The sequence below is a fragment of the Papio anubis genome, chromosome 18 (genome assembly GCF_008728515.1).
Source record: "Papio anubis isolate 15944 chromosome 18, Panubis1.0, whole genome shotgun sequence".
Taxonomy (NCBI): domain Eukaryota; kingdom Metazoa; phylum Chordata; class Mammalia; order Primates; family Cercopithecidae; genus Papio; species Papio anubis.
The window spans coordinates 53,899,977-53,922,812 of NC_044993.1; the positions used below are offsets into that span (position 1 = coordinate 53,899,977).

At 46.0% G+C, this 22,836-nt stretch overlaps 1 protein-coding gene across 1 annotated transcript; it reads left to right on the top strand.

The window, feature by feature from the left end:
• Positions 1-1,356: 1,356 nt before the first annotated feature.
• On the top strand, positions 1,357-22,180 carry CRYM (crystallin mu). The gene is made up of 8 exons (XM_003916647.3): positions 1,357-2,435; positions 2,933-3,086; positions 4,917-4,979; positions 10,616-10,717; positions 12,761-12,944; positions 18,666-18,787; positions 19,477-19,561; positions 21,860-22,180. The coding sequence occupies exons 1-8, from the start codon at positions 2,266-2,268 to the stop codon at positions 21,922-21,924; spliced, it is 945 nt and encodes a 314-aa protein (XP_003916696.1). The 5' UTR covers positions 1,357-2,265; the 3' UTR covers positions 21,925-22,180.
• The last annotated feature ends 656 nt before the right edge of the window (positions 22,181-22,836 follow it).

The window sequence follows — 22,836 nt, forward strand, 5'->3', positions numbered from 1 at the left end:
CCCATCATGGCTGGAAACTAAGTCTTTAAGGTTTTGCTGGGGTCCCCTTGGCCCAGAGGGGGTTCATTCAGTAGGTGGGGGTCATAGGATTTTGTTTTTAGTTTACATTCGAGAAACAAAGGGCCAAATAAAGTCTTACTGTGTCACACAAGCTGGAGTGCAGTGGCGCAATCTCGGCTCACTGCAGTCTCTGTCTCCCGGGTTCCAGCGATTCTCCTGCCTCAGCCTCCTGGGTAGCTGGGATTACAGGCACCCGCCACCACACCTGGCTAATTTTTGTATTTTTAGTAGAGACAGGATTTCACCATGTTGGCCAGACTGGTCTTGAACTCCTGACCTCAGGTAATCCGCCCACCTGGGCCTCCCAAAGTGCTAGAATTACAGGTGTGAGCTATCATGCCAGGGCTATATCTCTGTGCTTTCTAAACCCAATAAGTGTTATGTAATAATGATGCTAATAACACACATAATGGGCCAGAAACATTTCTATAAGCCCAGCGGCTCTGGGCATAAATTTCTAGGGATGGTGAACTGAAGAAACAAAATTGTGCATTGAAACCAGCTTTTCCCAACCACCAGTGTCTCTCTCTCTCTCTCTCTCTCTCTCTCTCTAATGTAAGTGTTCACTTATTATGTGGCTACTCTGTGCCCAGCACTGTTGCTAAACACATTATGTACAATTTCTCGTTTCATTGGTACTGATTTTGACACTTACTCATCCACTGTCTTTTATCATGATGTGACCATTTCCTACAAAATGTTCTGTGTAGCTTCCAACCAAAATACCACAAAGCACAACTTAAGCAGTCCTGCCTCTTGACCTGTCTCCCAGGCTCTGCTCTCGCTCATCTGTTCCATCCTACACGTTGGCAGAAGATCCATCTTTCTAAATGCTTATTCTCTTGAAGCATGTGATTTCTTTCCTAGGAATCACCATTCTTAGCTGCTTGACTCCAAGCATTGTTCTCAGTTTTATCTCCTGATCCTCCTAGACCTCAGTAACTTATTCCAGCCTAACACGTCTGGCAACTCACTGTTCCCAGAGTTTTTCAACTTGCCTTACACCCCAGGGCTTTATTTGGCCCGTAATGCCCTCTTCCTCTCTTTCTGCCAAAGTAGCTTAATGATTAGGAATATAATTCTGAAGTCCAACCAAGGGGCAAAGCCAACTCCTCTGCTGACTTGGTGGATGATCTTGAACTAAATTTCTTCCCTTCTCAGAGCCTCCAATGGACAGTAAAACTAATAACAACACCCCCCTACCTTAGAGGTTGTTGTATAATTAAATGAGATAAGATACATAAAGTGCATGGTGCAGTATCTGGTACATAGTAAAGATCAGTAACCTGATGTTACCATTGTTGTCATCACTATTATTATTTCAGACCTTCGTTTCGCCCTCACTCTTTCATGAAGCCCTTATCTAACCACTCCAGGTCAAAATAATCTCTCTTTTCTTTGAATTAACTTACTTTTCCTATTACTGATTTGATGGCTTGGATTTATTGCCTTAAGCTTTACATCATTTGTTTCGAATTTTATTTCCCCATCTCAGGTAAAAACTCCTTGAAGAAAAGATCCTGCAATTTGGCTTTTCGTGAGATGGAAACGATTACACCCTGCTCTGCAAACTTCCCCCTTTAAAGGTGAAGGTTTGTTAGGTTGGTTAGCCCGTGAGAAAATTGTGCATTCTTAGCAATCAAAGACCAGACATCTGGGGGTACAGGTGGGTGGAAGACTAGGATAAGAGACTCCAGATGGGGACAGAATTAAAAGGGGGAAAAAAAAATTTAAATAAGCCTCCGTCTCCTTTTATCTCCTAGCAGTAGGCAGTAATTTAAGAAATAAAGGAGCCCCATTACCGTTTTCCCTGTCCATTCTTTCCCAGGCACGGTGACCTAGACAGCAGCAAAAAGCGAGTTAATGGGCAGGGGTTAGGTAGGATGCAAAAGTCAAGGAATGTGGCTACAGCTGATTATAAGAACTGAGAAAGTGGACTGAACAATATTGACTCCCAGCACGCCACCTCGATGCCCATCTTGGGGAATCCGTCGCTGAAAGGGACCCATCTCGCCCACCCTTAGGGGTCGAGGTGGGTGAAGGGGGAGGAGAGAGCTGGCGGGGCGGGGTGGGGTTGCTCCGCCCCCAGAGGCTGGGCTGTGACCAGCAGGCGGCTCCGCAGCGCAGCGGGCGCGCTCATATAGGGCACAGCCGAGGGTACGTGGATCGCGGTGCGGAGACTGAGGTTAGAAGGCAGGTGGCGAGATGAACCGCGTACCAGCGTTCCTGAGCGCGGCCGAGGTGGAGGAACACCTCCGCAGCTCCAGCCTCCTCATCCCGCCTCTAGAGACGGCCCTGGCCAACTTCTCCAGCGGTCCCGAAGGAGGGGTCATGCAGCCCGTGCGCACCGTGGTGCCGGTGACCAAGCACAGGGGGTGAGTGAGGAGGATCGGGGCCAGGGGCAGGAGAAACTGGAAAGGGGGAAGAGGAGGAGCAGGAAGAGGAGCGGTGGAAGAACGGAAGAGACGGCTTGACTAATTGTTGCTAACAGCTGCCACTTTTAATAGGCGCTACCCGGTGTGCTAAGTGGGAGCTTTACGGGTGTTACCTTGTTTATTTCAGCGCACTCTCCACCTGGGGAGATATTGATGCCACCGTTTTATTGATGGAAAACTGAGACTCAGAGAGGTTAAGTGACTTACCTAGGCTTACACAGCTACTAAGTGGCAGAGCTGGAATGGTTTTCTGATCCAGAGTCAGACTTCTGAACATACTATGCATAGTGTCTAAGGGAAGGGCAGAGGGATGCGGGGGCTGGGAGAGGGCCAGTGGGGCCGTGACGAAGGAAAGAGAAAGGAGGGTATATGGGTACTTTCTAAGAGACCCCAGCATTGATGGAAACGGGCTGAAGCTGCTCCCTCTCTCCTTGTAGCTACCTGGGGGTCATGCCCGCCTACAGTGCTGCAGAGGATGCCCTGACCACCAAGTTGGTCACCTTCTACGAGGACCGCGGCATCACCTCGGTCGTCCCCTCCCACCAAGCTACTGTGCTACTCTTTGAGCCCAGCAATGGCACCCTGCTGGCGGTGAGCAACTTCCTGTCCCGGGGTGGAATGGGGCCCCTGGGCCCAGATTTAAGTTCAAAAGTGAGTTCTCCACAAGCAGGGGGAGTCTTGATTGTGACTACATGTGTCCCTCTGCAAGTGACTGGATACCAGCAACAGTGAAGGTTATCTGTGTTCATGCATCTATTTCTAGGACTGCCTGAAGATGCATAACACAGCACCAGCGCCCACTGCTGCCTCAAGCATGTGACAGTGTGGAAATAATAATCTTGTCATTCTTGCATATGTCCTTGTCCTATACTCAGTTACCCCAAATACACAGCTTGAAGGAACCCATTAGCCAAGGGAAGATTTACTTACTGAATCCTTGTCAACATGGAAAAGAAGGGGGTGTTCTGTAATCCTTGCAAGCCTTTTCAGAGGGGTATACGGTGTGACCTGTTTTAATATCTAATCATAGTATCAAAAGGTAGCAGTAGCTCTCGTTTATGGAGTACTTTTTTAAAGTGTCAGGCACTGTTCTAAACATTTCACATTTGTTAATCCTCTTAAAGCCATTCTATGAGATGGGTAATATGATTACTTACACTTTATAGATGAGGAAACTGAGTCAGAACAACCATGTTCAACTTACTGAGGTCTATGTAACCAACAATTAGCATGGCTGGACTTCAGAGCTGCTCAGTCTAAGTCAATGGTCCATAGGTCCAGACTCTCCTAAGACCACTGCCATTTTAACTGCCATATATTGGGCACTTATGTGTCAAGAAGGAGACACTGATCACATTCAATTCTGAAAAATTCCTCTATGGGTGTTTTTATTAACTCTCCTTCCCCTCAATTTCTGTTGAGGTCCTCGAGGCTCAGGTAAGTATAGTCACTTTGCTTGAGGTCACACAGCTGGTTAGTGAAAGACTCAAGAATCAATCCTAGGTCTGATAGTTAACTCTTGTGGTCTGTGCACTCCAAGCTGGGTCTTACAACGTCCTTCCTTTTCCCCTGAATTTCTGGATCGCCAAAGAATCTGGCTGTTCAACACTCCTTTGAGAATATCTAGCTCTTCCCAACTCATCCAATGGAGACGGCATTCATATACCTGCCAACAGCAGTTCCCCAGGGGGGTAGAACCCGAGACTTTGAAACTAGATGACAGCTGAATCTGTTCAGTAACTTGGTGATTCACTTCCTCATCTGTAAAATGAGGTTGATGATGCCTATTTTTTGGTGGTCAGCTGAGATGAATAACTTATAAACAGAGAAGGGTGCAGAGGGTGGCTGTTACTAGCAAGGCATAATTTTCAACCTTCGCTGTGTATCAGAATCACCTGGGCTGTCTGGGTCTGACTCCTAGAAGAGATACAGACTGGGTTAATCTAAGGGTGGTATCTGAGCATCTTCACGAAGCTTTCCACATGTACAGCAGGAACAGAGAGCCACTAAGAGTTTCATGACCCTTGTCCAAATGTCAAACGGCAACCTTCTCTCTCAAGTTCCTTCTTAATTTGGTGTTTTGAGAATCCTAGGGCAAGAAAAGAAAATGATAGTTCTTGAGGGCTCAGCATGTGCTAGATGTTTCCAGATAAGCCAGTGCATTTAATCCTCACAATAACCCTCTGAATGGCTGGCATTATCTTTGTTTTTACAGGTGAGGAAACCAGTGCTTAAAGATTAAAGTGTTTGTTCAAAGTTGCATATCTCTTAAGTGGAGGAATCGGATCCAGGGCTGACACGAAAACCATGCTGTTTGTAGGATGCTATAAAACTTCCTAGGCTAATATTTTAGAACTGTTTCTTCTAATTTAAGTAGTGGACAGGGATGCCCCTTGCTCACTGTCTCTCCTTTCCTCCAAGGTCATGGATGGAAATGTCATAACTGCAAAGAGAACAGCTGCGGTTTCTGCCATTGCCACCAAGGTAAGATGAATGGCTGGCTGTACTATGAAGGTGAGCTGTTGGGTGGGGTCTGGTATCTCAATCTTGAGAGACTAAAGGAGAAGTGGGGAACTTATTTTGGTTTCCTGTTGGACATAGCTGGAACTCCAGATGTCAGATATATCAGGTGAGCACAGTAATTCATGAAATTATTAGCTACCATTTAATGTGCATGACCAGATTCCAAGTACCATACGTGCATAATTCTCAATCTTCCCATCAGTCTTGAAGAATAGAAATGAGAAATTCTCTCCACCTTCCAGGTCAAGGAATATGGCTCAGAGAGGTTCTGTGAATTGCCCAGGATCACACAGCTCACAAGTGCTAGAGTAAGAATTTAATACCTGACCTCTCTGGCTTCCAGGACTGGCTTCTTGTCCCTGTACCACATTGCCCCTGGTAAGACAGTATGATTATCCCATAGACCAAAGCTAGTACTACACAAGAGGCAGAGTGAACTGAACAGAGCTAAGCCAGATCCGTGTATTCATTCGACAAGTATTGAGTGAGCTCCTATCCTGTGTCAGGCGCTGTTCTAAATGCTAGGGAAATGGCAGTGAGCAAAACAGAGGGGCACGCATAGGGGAGGTAGACAATATCAATAAAAAGGGAAACACAGGCCGGGTTCAGTGGCTAACGCCTGTAATCCCAACACTTTGGGAGGCTGAGGCAGGAGTATCACTTGAGGTCAGGAGTTGGAGACCAGCCTGGTCAACATGGTGAAACCTTGTCTCTTGTGAAAACGCAAAAATTATCTGGTCTTGGTGGCGGGTGCCTGTAATCCCAGCTACCCGGGAGGCTGAGGCAGGAGAATCGTTTGAACTCAGGAGATGGAGGTTGCAGTGAGCCAAGATCGAGCCACTGCACTCTAGCCTGGGCAACAGAGTGAGTCTCTGTCTTAAAAAACAAAACAAAACAAACAAACAACAACAAAAAAACCTTTTGAGTTTAATAATGTGTTAAATAGTAATAAATAATATATAATTAAATAATTAGCACATATTAATAAATGATTAATAGTGTGCTTAGAATTTGCTAAAAAATAAAAGCAACAACAACCCAAAAAGTCACATAACATGTTAGAAAGATGAAGATAAAGCAGAAGTGAGAGTATGGGAGAAGGTGTCACATTTTACATTATCCAAGAAAGACCTCGCTGAGAAGGTGACATTTGAGTCAAAGCTGAAAGCAGTGAGTTAGTGAACCATGTGGAAACGCGGAGCGGCGCTCCGGGCAGAGGGAATGGTAAGCAATGGGGGTGATGATGCTCCCGAGCAATGTCAAGTCATCCTATAAGAAAAACAGCATTTTTAGAAGTTAGAGTTAAGAGGATCAGGCTTAGAAAACAGGGTGTTTGTGGGAACGATTGGAATCTGGAGTCTTTCACGTTAAATGTGGAAGTACAAGGTCTTGGGACACTGGTTTTCCTAAGTTATTATAAAGGGAACATGGTAACCCAGGGAAAGGTGTAGCAGCAAAGACCAGGTGTTCGGGTTGTATCTCAAAGTTTTCTAGGTACCTGCTGGAGGGGTGGGGGGAAGAATGGAAGGATTAATCTGGTAATTGTATACGAAGGGAGTAGACCAACAGCACCCACCTCAATGAACTGGTTTTTAGTTATATCCAGACCTGACTCAAGTAATCAAGGACTCCTTGCTATGTTTGCTGGTTGGGAACAGAATGAATCTCGTATTACTGCCTGTCATTTATAAAGAGCTTTAGTCTTTTTCAGAATCATTTCCAGCCCTTTGTCTGGACTATGAGTTTCTGTGAGGAAGGCAGGGAAAGTATTAATGGCTTCATTTTACGCAGCAAAGAATAGAAACTTGGATTTCCTGAAGTCATACAACCAGATGCCTGTGGGTTCTTTTGAGGCCACATGGTCTTGGCCCAGATGAGAAGTCTCCAACATAAGCAAGCTATGCAGCAGCATTAGCTAGGGAAGTTTTTAAAAACTCAAATTCCCATGCCTACTGAATCAAAACACAGAGTGTAAGGATCAACCAGGTCTGGAAACCACACTTTTGGTAGACCCAGCCTGCAATAACACTGCTTTGTTGCATTAATAAAAATCTGTGCTCCCAGAAGAATCAGGAAGCCTCGGGTTGACACTTCAAAGTTTAGACACTTCAAAGTTTAGGCTGAAACTTCACAGCTTTATTTCCAGGGGCTCAGATGAACACTTTCAATAAGGAACAAAGGGTCTATTTTACTTGTTGCCTTGAATCTTGTCCACCATTTCTCTTTTATTTAGGGCTTTTGTGGGGGAGAATAAGTATAGGGAGCTCTAGGGTCTGATGAACATAATACATTTTTTGTGCTTGGGTCTCACATAAGCTTCATTGAAGACTGATATGTTTTCTCAAGGTGACAGTATGTATCAGGGTTTAGCACTGACATGCATTTATTCAACAAATATTTGAGTGTCCACCAAGTGCAAGGTTCTATGCTCAGCATGGAGTAAGCAAAACCAGATATAATACCTGCCCTCATGTAGTACAGGGTCCAGTGGGGGAGACAAGATATAGTCCAAAGATCACACCAACAGGCTGGGTGTAGTGGCTCACACCTGTAATCCCAGCATTCTGGGAGACTGAGACAGGCAGATTACCTGAGGTCAGGAGTTCAAAACCAGCCTGGCCAACATGGCAAAACCCCATCTTTACTAAATAGACAAAAAAAAAAGAAAAAAAAAATTAGCTGGGCATGGTGGCGGGTGCCTGTAATCCCAGCTACTGGGGAGGCTGAAGCAAGGGAGTCGCTTGAATCCTGGAGGCGGAGGTTGCAGTGAGCGGAGATCACACCACTGCACTCTAGCCTGGACGACAGAGTGAGACTCAGTCTCAAAACAAACAAACAAAAAAAATTATGCCAATAAATATGAAACTACAATGCTGACAAGTGCTATGAGAGTGTAAAGCAGTTATGTCTTGATCTAGTCTGTGGCTGTGCCTCTGTAAGGGATATTTGAGCTAGGATTGAAGGATAACAGGAGTTACTTGTGAGGGGCAGAGGGGACAAAGAAGCCTGGCATCCTATGGCGAGGAATTAATTCATGCAAAGGCCCTGTGGTTGGAGGAAGTACATGAGCTTGGGAAGCTGCAAGGAAGCCAGTATGGCTGGAAGACAGGAAGTACAGGGGAACATGGCATGATGGTATGAGAGAGGACTATACAGATGGGAGGGCCAGACCACGCAAGGCCTTGGAAAATGCAAATGAAACAGACTTTCAGACTCTTTAAATGAGAAACCTAGCAGATTCATATACATGTACTTAACCTACATGCTTATGAGAAAAGATTGAAGTGCCACTAATGCTATTTAATAAATCTTATAAACGTATCATTAAAAGTTGACTGGGTGCAGTGGCTTACACCTGTAATCCCAACACTTTGGGAGGCCGAGGCAGGTGGATCACTTGAGGTCAGGAGTTCGAGACCAGCCTGGCCAACATGGCGAAATCCCATCTCTACAAAAAAAAAAAAAAAAAAAAAATTAGCCAGGCGTGGTAGTGCATGCCTGTAATCCCAGCTACTCAGGAGGCTGAGGCACGAGAATCACTTGAACCCAGGAAGCAGAGGTTGCAGTGAGCTGAGATCACACCACTGCATTCCAGCCTGGGCAACAAAGCGAGACTGTCTCAAAAAAAGAAAATTTTTAAAAAATATCAATTATCACACTATTACCAGGGCAACAAATTATCAAGTAAGAGAACCAATCAGAATTACACATTTAGTTTAGGAAATTGAAGGTTATTTTTATGGGATACTGTAACAATTTCTGAAGCTCAGCTGTACTTGCAAGAATAGATTCATATTAACTGAGAACAGAAGAAAATGGTAACAATTAAGGGAAAAAAATCATCTAATTATCCTTATCAGACAGAAACATAAGATTTCTAGTCTTGTGGATATTATCATTTTGAAACCTTTTCAAATCAGAGACGTCGAACTATATTTTATGGCACAGAATGGTATCTCTCCTTCGGTAGCTGCAGGAGATAAAATTAATTCCTAATATTTCAGAGATGACATTTTGCTAGTAATTAGTAGTTAAGAAGATTTTTCACTTTTTAAATATTATACTCCAGAATTCCAGTGAGTAGCATTGTATGAAAGAACAGACCCCAGGGAACTCAAAGTTTACTAAATGAAATAGAGAAAAGGCAGAAGAGGGTTTTATTTAATATATACGATGTTGAGGGCCAAGTGATATCTTTCCTCTATGCCAGTGCTTCTCCACTGAGCATGAGTTTGTCACCTGCTCCAGAGACATTTAGGAGTTGCGCAGACATTTTTAGTTCCCACAACTTCAAGGGGTGGAAAATGCTACTAACATCTAATGGATAGAAACCAGAGATACTGTTGCACATCCTGTAATACCCAGGATGGCGCCCCTCCCCAACAAAGAATTGTCCAGCCCACGTGTTAGTAGTACCAAGGTTGAGAAGCCCAGTGCTACCTCTTGTAGGTCATAGTAGGTGTGTACCAATTCTGTGCAAATAAGACTACCTCTGTCCTCATGGGGCTTAAAGGCCTGTAGAAGAAAATCTACAAACAAATAAGGCTATGGCCTCGTGCATTCTATCAAGGAGGCCACAAAGGCCTCATTGGAGAGGTGGCACTGGACATGAGCTGATCACAGAACCCTGCTCTCAAACACAGACACCCTCAGGAGGTGCCACAGATGCTAATTTTACATTCGTCTTTAGAGGAAGACAGAGGCTATGAAAGCATCAACAGAGTGTGCCTGGCAAATATAGGTAGAACCCTGGGAAGGAAGGGCTCACAGCATCCAGGCAGCTCTTAGAAGCAGCTCAGAGCTCTGAGAAGTGGGTATGGCTGAGCATGCACCTGAGACACAATGGCATAGAAGAAAGGACATGGGCTTTGGGGTATGGAAGATGTGACTTTAGATCCCCACTGTGCTCTTTAATAGCTGTAAAGCCCAGCTGGGCACGGTGGCTCACGCCTGTAATCCCAGCACTTTGGGAGGCCGAGATGGGCAGATCACCTGAGGTCAGGAGTTTGAGACCAGCCTGGTCAACATGGTGAAGCCCCATCTCTATCAAAAATACAAAAATTAGCCGGTCATGGTGGTGCACACCTGTAATCCCAGCTCCTGGGGGGCTGAGGCAGGAGAATCACTGGAACCCAGGAGGCAGAGGTTGTAATGAGCCGAGATCGTGCCACTGCACTCCAGCCTAGGTGACAGAGCGAGATTCCGTCTCAAAATAAACAAATAAATAATAAATAAATAAATAAATTTATAAAATAGTTGTAAGACCCAGAGCAAGTTCACCTTTCTGGACCTCAGTCTCTTCATCTGTAAGAAGAAGATAATAGGAGTCCCCATCTCATAGGGCCAATGTCTAGACTAAATGAGATCATGGGGGTAAAGCATTGGCATACATTAGCTGTTCAGTGAAGCCTTCTTCCTTCTCTTCCCACTCGACGCAGGGGAAACTAAGACACAAAAGGGAATTCTCTTGATTGCCTGCAAGCTCTTGAGGGAGGCAGAAGAGAGGGCAGAAGTCATTTGATACTCAAACCGTCTTAGTTTTGTACCTATCTGCTAGGGTCTCCCTTGACCTTTGCCACTTCATTTCTCTCTCACAGTTTCTGAAACCCCCCAGCAGTGAAGTGCTGTGCATCCTTGGAGCTGGGGTCCAGGCCTACAGCCACTATGAGATCTTCACAGAGCAGTTCTCCTTTAAGGAGGTAAGTCCCGGGGCGGGGGTGGGAGAGAAGAGGGAAGCGGGTGGTCCTTGAGCTGTCTGTACTCCTTCACTGCACCACAGGTTATTCTGAAATAATTACGTTGTGAGCCCCACCTAGACCATTGTTGTATCTTCATGACTTCCCAGAAGGGGATGGATGATAAGAGTTGGGGAAAGATCTGGTTATCTGTTTCCAGTCCTCAGTTCACAGGGCATTTGTCTGAGGATACAGCAAGCTTACTCGGTTAAAGGATTGTTTTATACCTCTTGTATACATTCAGTTGTCCTTTTAGCCCCTGTCTATTATGTTTTTCTTAGGAGAATCCAGAGTTTTTAAGTATTCAAGGTTATGGATCAAGAAACTGGGTGGGAAGAGATGTGGAGACCAGTAAGCCACAGCCTCTCTCTTTTGCAGTCTCCATACTGGTCCACCTTCCCTTCTCTGCGGCTCATGCTTCCCCCGGGAATGTTTGATGCTATCTTATTTTATGTGTGTGTATGAAAGGGATGGAGCAGATTTAAAGTATGATTTAATGATGAAAATAAAACCACTGCCTTGGGAAATATAGACTTAAAATTAGATGAGTGCAAAAGTAATTGCAGTTTTTTTTGTTTGTTTGTTTTTTGTTTGTTTGTTTTTTTGAGATGGAATCTTGCTCCGTCGCCCAGGCTAGAGTGCAGTGGCATCATCTCGGCTCACTGCAACCTCCACCTCCCGGGTTAAAGTGATTCTTGGGCCTCAGCCTCCCCAGTAGCTTGGATTATAGGTGCCCACCACCACACCTGGCTAATTTTTGTATTTTTTAGTAGAGACGGGGTTTCACCATGTTGGCCAGGCTGGTCTCAAACTCCTGACCTCAGGTGATCCACCTGCCTTGTCCTCCCAGAGTTCTGGGATTACAGGCATGAGCCACTGTGCCCGGTTGCCATTACTTTTAATACAAGAAGAAAACAAAAGAAAAATGCCCTTTTATCTGTTTTCAAAGGCAGTTAATGTTCTCTGATCTTTCCTCTTCAGCTTTTTATAACATAGTGTTAGTAATGTTAGATACGCACCATTTTATATCCTCTCTTACTGAATGTTCTAACATCACTTTTCAGGTTATCTAATTTTTACATAAAATTTGCATAGTCTTCTATTAAGAAGGATGAAGAGGTTAACCATGCACTTCTGGCTGGGCAAAATGTTCTGTTTTTCACCTTGCTTGGTGAACATGCTTAGGCATAAAGTTTGTTTCTGTATGTATTATATTCCCTTATAAGAAATTCTGTAGGCCTTATTTTCAGTTGACGGGTGACAAGCCCTTGACCCAAACATTGGAACCTGTCAAGCAAGTCGGCAAGTCCCCAGCTCCTGGCGAGGCCACTGTCCCACCCCCTAACCCCAGCAGCTTTCAGGATTCCAGCTGCAGCTACCATTCTTGGCCTTTTCATTGGCTGTGCCATTTACCTTCAAACTCTTCTGATCTTGAATTTCCTAAGTATCCTTCACCAATCAAGTCATTCCATGAAAAACATTGTCATAAATAATCCTTTGTATGAATCTCGCACCCATTACAACTCCTTTACAGGGTCTCAGACATAAAGTGTGAGTTCCACACAGACTTTGCCAGTTATCACTTCCATTTTACAGACGTGGAAACTGAGGCTGAATGACATGAAGCAATTTCAGGAAGTAGCAGAGATTGGTTCCAAGCCTACCTGGCTCCAGAACTTGCTCTGCTAATTATTATGCTATTAATATATAATAGCTATTTAGCTATTGAGGCTGTGCATCTTGGCCTAGAAGTGAAATACTTCTACCCTTTTTAAACGGGGAAAGTGGTAGAGAATGCTCATTTTCAAATACCTGGCCAGATGTCTAAGTTAATGCTGTACCCCTGATCAAATGTCCATTCTCCATGGGGAATGATTTAGGAGTGATTTAGATAACCATCAGCCCCTATCTCAGAGTGGTTCAACTTTCCCTTTGCATCCCTGGGCTCAGTGTAGCATAAGCAGCCAAAAAATGGCACTAGTGTCCTTCTTGTTACTCCCAATGAAGGTGAGGATATGGAACCGCACCAAAGAAAATGCAGAGAAGTTTGCAGACACAGTGCAAGGAGAGGTACAGGTCTGTTCTTCGGTCCAGGAGGCTGTGGCAGGTGCAGATGTGATCATCACAGTCACCCTGGCAACAGAGCCCATTTTGTTTGGTGAATGGGTGAAGCCAGGGGCTCACATCAATGGTAAGTAGAGTGGCTCCATAAGGCATGATGGGTGGTGGCCAGGCTACTCTCTAGACTGGACCAGTCGGCTACATCTGTAGAGCTAGTTTATTCATGCAGAATGCCCAAGCTATTTAAGGGCCTTGAAAATGTGTGAGATTGAAAAAAACAATATTTGGCCAGGTGCAGTGGCTCATGCCTGTAATCCCAGCACTTTGGGAGACTGAGGCAGGTGGATTGCTTGAGGCCAGGAGTTTGAGACCAGCTTGGTCAACATGGCAAAACCCCATCTCTACTAAAAATACAAAAGTTAGCGAGGCCTGGTGGCTTGCACCTCTAGTCCTAGCTACTCATGAGGCTGAGGCACAAGAATGGCATGAACCCAGGAGGCAGAGGTTGCAGTGAGCCAAGATTGTGCCACTGTACTTTAGCCTGGGCAACAGAGTGAGACTCTATCTTAAAAAACAAACAATATTTGCTCCAAAAAATGTAAAAGGGAAATTACAAATTTGAAACTAATGAATATTTAATGTTCTATAAAAGGTAAATTTTTTTTCTTTTTTTGAGACAGGGTCTCACTCTGTCACTCAGGCTGAAATGCAGTGGCGAGATCTCAGCTCACTGCAACCTCTGCCTCCTGGGTTCAAGCGATTCTCCCACCTCATCCTCCCAAGTAGCTGGGACTACAGGCATGTGCCACCATGCCCAGCTAATTTTTTGTAAGTTTTGGTAGAGACGAGGTTTCACCATGTTGGCCAGGCTGGTCTCGAACTCCTGACCTCAAACAATCTACCCACTTCAGCCTCCCAAAGTGCTGGGATTGATTACAAGTATGAGCCACTACGCCTAGCCATAACATGTAAAATTATGGTAAATGGTAATTCACAGCTGAATTCTGAAATGTGATGGAGTTTAAATCACAAAGGCTAAATGAGTCATTTGTTCTTAACACTAAGAATTATAAAACTTTAAATTTCTTTTGTTCTGTAATTTTTTTTTTTTTTTTTTTTTTTTTGAGACGGAGTCTCGCTCTGTCGCCCAGGCTGGAGTGCAGTGGCCGGATCTCAGCTCACTGCAAGCTCCGCCTCCCAGGTTCACGCCATTCTCCTGCCTCAGCCTCCCGAGTAGCTGGGACTACAGGCGCCCGCCACCTCGCCCGGCTAGTTTTTTGTATTTTTTAGTAGAGACGGGGTTTCACCGTGTTAGCCAGGATGGTCTCGATCTCCTGACCTCGTGATCCGCCCGTCTCGGCCTCCCAAAGTGCTGGGATTACAGGCTTGAGCCACCGCGCCCGGCCCTTTGTTCTGTAATTTTTTATGTGACATGTATATGCTTTTTAATATGTGTGACAGGACAAGGGGCAGGAGAGGGGATTCTAGACATGAGGGTGCCTGGGGCCTCTGTAGACCTTCAGATGGCTCTGGGTATTATAGCAAGGGCTGGTCTATATCTAATACTATTGCAGGTGCTATCCAAAATTCTTTGTATAATTCTTTGCATATTAAATGACATTATTCTATGTATAATGTCATTAAATACTTATAACCAACTTATAAGGCAGGAACTACTATAATAAACTCCATCTTACAGGGGGATAAACCAAGGCATGGAGAAATTATATAACTTTTCCAAAGTCACACTTTTTTTTTTTTTTTTGAGATGGAGTCTCACTCTGTCACCCAGGCTGGAGTGCACTGGCATGATCTCGGCTCACCGCAACCTCTGCCTCCCATGTAAAGTGACTCCTCCTGTCTCAGCCTCCTGAGTAGTTGAGATTACAGACACGCGCCACCACGCCCAGCTACTTTTTTTGTGTTTTTAGTAGAGACGGGGTTTCACCATGTTGTCCAGGCTGGTCTCGAACTCCTGACCTCAAATGATCTGCCCGCCTCAGCCTCCCAAAGTGCTGGGATCACAGGTGTGAGCCACTGCGCCCAGCCCAAAATCAGAGGTTCTTGATGGCAGAGCTGGGATTTGAACTGAGACACTCTATCCTCAGAGTCCAAGCTTTAAATAATACTCATTATTGCCTTCCAACAGGAAGACTGAATTCTGGTGAGCAGAGCAGGCAAATTCTAGAGGATTTAAAGATGGTCTCGGTGCCCTGTGTTTTAGTGACAAGCACATGGTGTGAACTCAGACGCTAAGAGCTTTGCACACGTGGGCAGATGAGCAGGCAAGAGCCAAGTAAAATGATGACGTATTCAATCATACATTCTGACTGAATCTCTGCCGTGTGCCAGGCACTCTTCTAGATGCTGGGGATGCCACAATAACCAGACAGTCAAGGTCGCTGGTTTCCTGGTGGTTAATTTCAGTGAGGAGAGATAGACAACAAACGAACACATAGAGGAATTAGATAGTTCTGGCTGAAGACGAGACCGGAAAGAACAAGGCCCTGGGTGATAGAGGCTGGTGGTGGAAGTGGAAGGTAGAAGCAGAGAGAGGTGTTTTCAATTGGGTTATCTGAGAAGCTCTCTAAGCTGTGGGTTTTGAGCTGTGAGCTGAATGAAGAGGAAGAACCAGCCATGCCAACAGCTGATCAGATCAGCTGAAGCCGTCCCCAAGAGAGAACAGCAGATACAAAGGCCTTGAGTGTGGAAGCGAACATGGCACGTTTGAGGAAGGGATCAGAGTAATTTGAAAGTCTCAGATTTCCACCAGCATGGGACTCGTGGTCAGATTGGGTCCAGGGAATGGGTAAGAGGTGAGTCAGGGCTGAGTTTATAGACAATAAGACCATTTCTGGAAGGACTTGGGAAATCAAAGGGAAACCAGTTCATGGTGAAATGGGTTTCCAAAGCTGCATCTTCAGGAAGACAGACTTGATTTTTTTTTTTTCCCCAGCTTAAAACAACACATTATTATCATCTCACAGTTCCTGTGGTTCAGGAGACCGGGCGTAGGTAGCTGGATCCTCTGCGCAAAGTCTCACGAAAAAATAAATTGGGTGACACCCAGGCTGCAATCTCATCTCATGCTCAGGGGTCCTCTTGCAGGCTCCCATGGTGTGGCAGGATTCAGTTGCTTACGTTGGAGGATGGGGGAGCCCCTTTCCTTGGGGCCATTCTCAGCTCCCAGAGAAGACCCAAATTCCCTGTCATATGGACTCTCCATCCTCACATCCATCCACAGAGAATCTCCCTTGTGTTGGATCCCTCTCTCGCTTGGAATCATTCTCCAGGAAGGGCTGACTTGATTTTGAGTCAAGGCATCTCTTCTGCTTTCCTGGCCCAGGGACAAGATTGGTTTATGTGTTCACAGAGGCAACACATACATTTAAGAAAAATGTGTCACAAGCGCAGACAACAGGGAAACACCAACAGATTCTACTTAGTTTACAGCTCGGCGGAGTGACAGGCCCAGTTCCAACCTCCCCCACGCCTCCTTCCTCCTGCCCCGACACCCTGTCAGCCTGTCTTCGACCCTCACTCATTTAGCCTCATCATAGCCAAGCCAGAGCCTTGTCTGAATCAGGCCTCTCTCTCTTCACTGCCTGGCCTACCTCCCTCCGCCTGAGTGACCTCACACAACCCTTTGAGAACTTGCCCCGCTCATAAGCAGTGGTTGTGCGGGGGAAAGGGTCCAGTGAGAAGGAGTGGCCTGAGAAAGGGGGATTTTGTTCCCACCAGCTTATGATTTATTTACAAGCTTCCTTAGCTAGTGCTTTTGTTCTATAGAACTCTCTGCACAAACAACCTTCAAGATGGACATTTTTACACAACTGTCTTTGGAAATTAGAATGAAGGAGAACAGAACGGGAGGGAACAAAGGGAGAAAACTGGGCGGCAGTGGAAGAAGGCATATAAATGCTGTCTTATATTTGTATAAGGCTTTATAGCAGTTTTCAAAGACTAGCCGGCCAGGGGCTGGATCCAGTCAGCACATGTGTTTGGTTTGGACCATAGAGTGATCTAAAACTCAAGGAGTGACATATGCAAATAGATTTCCTGTTTCTCTTTTACGAAAACAACTGGGGCGTATCTGGTAACAGTGGATCTACATTCACACATGGTAATGATTAGCTAGAGCTGAACAATGGCTGTCCCCTTCGGAAGGGCCTGCTGGCTTCTCCGCCCCTCAGTCTCCACCACATCTAATCCAGTCCCTCTGACCTGCTTTGCTCATTTTCATTACCTCCCTGGCCTTGCAGGCATTTGGTGGCAGCCTCTGCATTCTCCTGTGTCCCAGTGCCCTAGGGGGCGCAACACCTTGGATTCATCATTCTGGTCCTGGACTCCATCCACAGAGGATGCGGATAGTTCAGGCCAGGATGAAGTCAGTTTTCTTTCTGCCAAGACTTCTCCATGACCCTGACACTGGGCTTTTTTTTTTTTTTTTTTTTTTTTGTCATGAGTTAAGAGAGAATCCGGGGTGAGGAGAGGGAAAGGGGCACAGTGGCACATGCCTGTGGTCCCAACAGTTTGGGAGGCTGAGGGCGGGAGGATCACTTGCGCTCAGGAGTTTGAGGCTGTGGTGAGTTTTTGTTTGTTTGTTTTTTGAGATGGAGTCTCGCTCTGTCACCTGGTTTGGAGCGCAATGGCGCAATTTTGGCTTGCTGCAATCTCCGACTCCCAGGTTCAAGAGATTCTCCCGCCTCAGCCTCCCAGGTAGCTGGGATTACAGGCATGTGCTACCATGCCCCGCTAATTTTTGTATTTTAGTAGAGACAGGGTTTCACCATGTTGGCCAGGCTGGTCTTGAACTCCTGACCTCAAGTGATCCACCCACCTCAGCCTTCCAAAGTGTTAGGATTACAGGCGTGAGCCACTGCGTCCAGCCCGTGGTGAGTTCTGATTGCACCACTACACTCCAGCCTGGACAACAGAGTGAGACCCTCTCTCCAAAAAGAAAAAAATAGATATTAAAAGAACTGGTTGGGGGTGAGGAATGGGAATGATGGAGATCAAGAGGAAAGTAGGGTGTGAATAAGCTCCAAGTGATGTGTCTGGTTCGGGATTTTTGTGAGGAAGTTGTTGCTCCCGTTAAGCAGAAGAGGTGTGAAAGCCCAGGGGCTCTCTCAGACCTAGATTCACCCATCAGATCCTTTACCTTGGCAAACACCTTCACTTCTTTGAGCCTCCATTTGTGCATCTGTTAAGTGAGAACCAGACTTTGAAATGTACTTGTGAGAACTATAAATAGTATGTGCAAAACATCCCACAGATAGTAGACACCCTGTAAATGAATGCTGTGTCGTCTCAAAATCTTTTGGCAATGACGTGGGATATGGAATAGAAAGGCAAAATGGTAGGTAGTATTTATTTATTTTTTTCCTTTGAGATGCAGCCTCACGCTGTTGCCCAGGCTGGAGTGCAGTGGCATGATCTTGGCTCACTGTAACCTCTGCCTCCCAGGTTCAAGCGATTCTTGTGCCTCAGCCTCCAGAGTAGCTAAGACTATAGGCGTGAGCCACCACACCTGGGTAATTTTTTGTATTTTTAGTAGAGACAGAGTTTTGCCATGTTGGCCAGGCTAGTCTCAAACTCCTGGACTCAAGTGATCCGCCTGCCTCAGCCTCCCAAAGTGCTGGGATTACAGGTGTGAGCCATCACACCTGGCCTATTTCTTAATAAGGTATTTGGTCTTACTGATTGGCAGAGGCATGGCCTGGGGGATGAGGGGGTATTTTGAATCTGAGTGTGCTCACGGGTCCTTTGTTCACCTGTCTCCTATGCTTTGGCTTTCTTAGTAGCCTTTGGCACTAATCCTGGGCTTAGGGTCTGTTTTGCTGTCTCTTAGCTGTCGGAGCCAGCCGACCTGACTGGAGAGAACTGGATGATGAGCTCATGAAGGAAGCTGTGCTGTACGTGGATTCCCAGGAGGCTGCCCTGAAGGAGTCTGGAGATGTCCTGTTGTCAGGGGTGAGGCTCTTCTGACCCGGGTCAGGGCTGCCACTGGGCTGGCCTCACCTGAATCCCAGGGTTTCATTAACTTCCCTTCCAGTTAGGTCTGCTCGAGACCTCAGCCACCCCATCTCCTTGTAGGGGAGGGAGCTCTTAAACATTTTGCAACCCTCTTTAATTCCATTGCAGAAAAATGTGGGCATTATAGGTGGTGACATGTGTGTTCCTGAAAGGAGAAGCTCAATGGATTTTATTTTTTTGCTGGGCTGTCCTATAAAGCAGTGGGATTGGAAGCTTCTTGCAGCCTGGAAACCTTCCCAATGTGGCCAACACGATAAGACTGTGTTGCCCACCTTCTGGCCTCATTTTACTGTTATAATCAGCTTCAAAACAAGAAGGGAGCTGCTGGCATGCATGTTCAGATAAAAGCATGTCTATTTCCTCACTGACACAATGATCTTGGCACGACAGCTCCCTGGACACCAACTTGAATCTCTGTGTTTATGGTATCACAAAAGCCAATGCCACCCCAAAAGGATTTCAGGGACCAGCCTCTTCCCTAATATCATTCAGTGTACAAAGAATAATTTTTTTTTTGAACCAAATTTCTCTCTTATCCAGCTCAGGAATTCCCTGGGCTGGCTTCAAAAGTCAACCCTGAGCAGACTTTAGCTTCATGCCTGGGTCAGCGTATGTTTGTTTCCTAGGCCGAGATCTTTGCTGAGCTGGGAGAAGTGATTAAGGGAGTGAAGCCAGCCCACTGTGAGAAGACCACAGTGTTCAAGTCTTTGGGTAAGATCCACTGCTCCCTGGGCACAAATCCAACTAGAGCACAAGGCAGGTTCACCCATTGGTGGGAAGAGGAATGACCACCAGACTCTGCAGCTGAATCATTGTGCTCCATCATTCAGGTCAATTATTTACATGGCTTAGCCTAGTGATGAAGCCCATGAACTCTGGAACTCAGCAGTCCTGGGTCGGAGTCCCTTCCCTGCCACTCAAAGGCATGTGTCCTTAGGCAAGTGATCTGACCTCTCTAGGCCACAGTTTCCTCACCACCTGTCACCAGTGAGGATTAGGTGGGATGTGCATATAAAATGAATCAGTTAGGTGCAGATCTTAATGAAACTCAGAAGGTACCCTTCAGAGATGGAGGGGGCAGCGGACAAAGATGTTAAAAGACAGGATCCTTAAGGGAAATGGCAGAGACCCAACCTGAAAGAGAGTCAGATGGAAAGTATAGCCTGAGCCCTGTTCATTCCCTCCTTCCCTACTCTCCCACTTGCTGCTTTGAGGAGGGCTTCCACGGGGAGCCCCCTACCACCTGAGTTGTATGGGGTACCTTATAGAAGCCCAACAAAGGGTGGGGTCCCAGTGGCCAGTCTGTCCCTTGCCCCAGGTCCTCTTCCACCCTATGAGACTGAAGGAAACAGAAGTACATGGGAACAGGCTGAGCTCTGTGGCTTACGCCTGTAATGCCAGCACTTTGGGAGGCCGAGGTGGGCAGATCACTTGAGCTAAGGAGTTTGAGACCAGCCTGGCCAGCATGATGAAACTCTGTCTCTACTAAAAATACAAAAATTAGCCAGGCGTGGTGGTGTACATCTGCAATCCCAGCTACTAGGGAGGTTGAGGCAGGAGAATCACTTGAATCCGGGAGGTGGAGCTTGCAGTGAGCCAAGATCACGCCACTGCACTCCAGCTTGGGCGACAGAGCGAGACTCTGTCTCAAAAAAAAAAAAAAAAAAAAAGAGTGTCCTCTGTCCCCCTCTCATGACCTTCCATACTTCATGATCAAGCAGCAAAAGAGTTAATGCCTGGCAGAGCATCAAGAGTGCTCTGGCCACCCAGAGCCCATGCCATTGGTTAAGTATGCATGCCTTGCAGGTTGGTAAATGTCTTTAAAATCTCTCATGCACTGGAAGACAAAGGCAATAAAACTTTATGTGGAGCCTGGTTCAAAGACATCACATGGATCCAGTTTTGTCTGAAAGCTTCAGAGGTCATGGCAGATCAGGGGTCAGCCAGCCCCCACTTAAGGAGCCAAAATGCTGCAGAAACTTGTTTTGTTCTTTCTGGCAATTTTTGCTATCTTACTTTTGGGGATTAGTTTATTGGCACATCATTTCACCTAACGGATGCATATCAAGCACCTAATTATGTATCTGCGCTGGGTGCAGAGGTTGAGGTGTCTACCAAAACTACACGACAAAGGGGAGCTGCCAAAGGATGCAGCGTTCGAACTGGACCAAGGGTCAGCAAACTGCAGCCTGTGGGCCAGACCCACCCGGCTTCCTGCTTTTGTGTGGCCTATGAGCTTGAAATGTTTTTTAGATTTTCAAATGATCGGGGGGAGAAAATATTTCATGATGTAGGAAAATGATACAGAATTCAAGCTTCAGTTCCATACATAATTTCACTGATACACAGTCAGGCTCTTTTGTTTACCTGTTGGCTGTACTTTCTACTCTAAAGGCAGAGTTGAATAATCGTAGTAGAGACCCTGTGGCCCACAGTTTGCTCAGGCTGGGCCTGGTGGCTCATGCCTGTAAGCTCAGCACTTTGGGAGGCCGAGGCGGGTGGATCACCTGACAGGAGTCAGGATCTCCTGAGGTCAGGAGTTCAAAACTAGCCCGGCCAACATGGTGAAAGCCCAACTCTACTAAATATACAAAAATATATATCTATTTAGCCAGACCTGGTGGCATGTGCCTATAATCCCAGCTACTCAGAAGGCTGAGGCAGGAGAATCGCTTGAACCTGGGAGGTGGAGGTTGCAGGGAGCCAAGATCACACCACTGCACTCCAGCCTGGGCGACAGCGAGACTCTGTCTCAAAAAAATAAGTTTGCTCAGCCCTGAGCTAGATTTAGAAGGACACACAATTTTTTGGTGGGTGTTTCTTAGTGTCATATTCTCTGCCCCTTTGTAGACCATCTAAGCCTGAACTCACCTCTGAGTATCAGTCCCTGTTATTCCAATGGGCACTGGCAACATGGACACGTATCAGGAAACTGCCAGCCATGGGGCCTGGGTTGTTTCAGGAAAAGTTGTTCTGACCAAAGGTGAACCAAATTTCTGTCTATTCTAGGAATGGCAGTGGAAGACACAGTTGCAGCCAAACTGATCTATGATTCCTGGTCATCTGGTAAATAGAACAAAGGAACTTGGTGTTGAGATGGATGCTCGAGGAATGTTGCTGCTGGTTCTCATAATTTCTAGAGTAAATGAGGAAGTCCAGTCCCCAGTGAACTCTCCTTTTGTGCTTATTGCGTTTTACCTTAAGTGCTGAGATCCTCATTTATGTTTGTAGTTGGAAAGCAAAACTAGCCATTTCTTCTGCTATACCAAGTTATAATAGCATTCATTTCCCTTTATATTTCCCTGAAATAAAGCACTATCCAATTCTGCAGTGTTTGCTTTGGTAACTTCTATTCCTATCACAAGGAAACTGAGAGGGATCAGATGCTTCTATTCACTCCCTGGGGGAGCTCCACTGGCTATAATGAAATTTCTTTTATATTTATTATTGTTTTGAGACAGAGTCTCTCTCTGTCGCCCAGGCTGGAGTGCAGTGGCGTGATGTTGACTCACTGCAACCTCCACCTCCCGGGTTCAAGCGATTCTCCTGCCTCAGCCTCAGCCTCCCGAGTAGCTGGGACTACAGGCATGCACCACCACACCCAGCTAATTTTTGTATTTTTAGTAGAGATGGGGTTTCACCATGTTGGCCAGGCTGGTCTCGATCTCTTGACCTCATGATCCGCCTGCCTTGGCCTCCCAAAGTGCTGGGATTACAGGTGTGAGCCACTGTGCCCGGCCTCTTTTCTTCTTCTTCTTTTTTTTTTTTTTTTGCAAATACAACTCATACTCTAAGATCTACTGTTTTAAAGAATACAATTCAGTGTTTTTGTTTTTGTTTTCTTTAGATGGAGTTTCACTCTTGTTGCCCAGGCTGGAGTGCAATGGCACAATCTCAGCTCACTGCCACCTCCACTTCCCGGGTTCAAGCGATTCTCCTGCCTCAGCCTCCCAAGTAGCTGAGATTACAGGCGCACGCCACCATGC

Bases quoted from the DNA above. Each gene is read 5' to 3' on its own strand.
- CRYM (XM_003916647.3), top strand. From the start codon at position 2,266: ATGAACCGCGTACCAGCGTTCCTGAGCGCGGCCGAGGTGGAGGAACAC. The intron at 2,436-2,932 runs GTGAGTGAGGAG...CTCTCCTTGTAG, and splicing joins CCGGTGACCAAGCACAGGGG to CTACCTGGGGGTCATGCCCG. The intron at 4,980-10,615 runs GTAAGATGAATG...TCTCTCTCACAG, and splicing joins TTTCTGCCATTGCCACCAAG to TTTCTGAAACCCCCCAGCAG.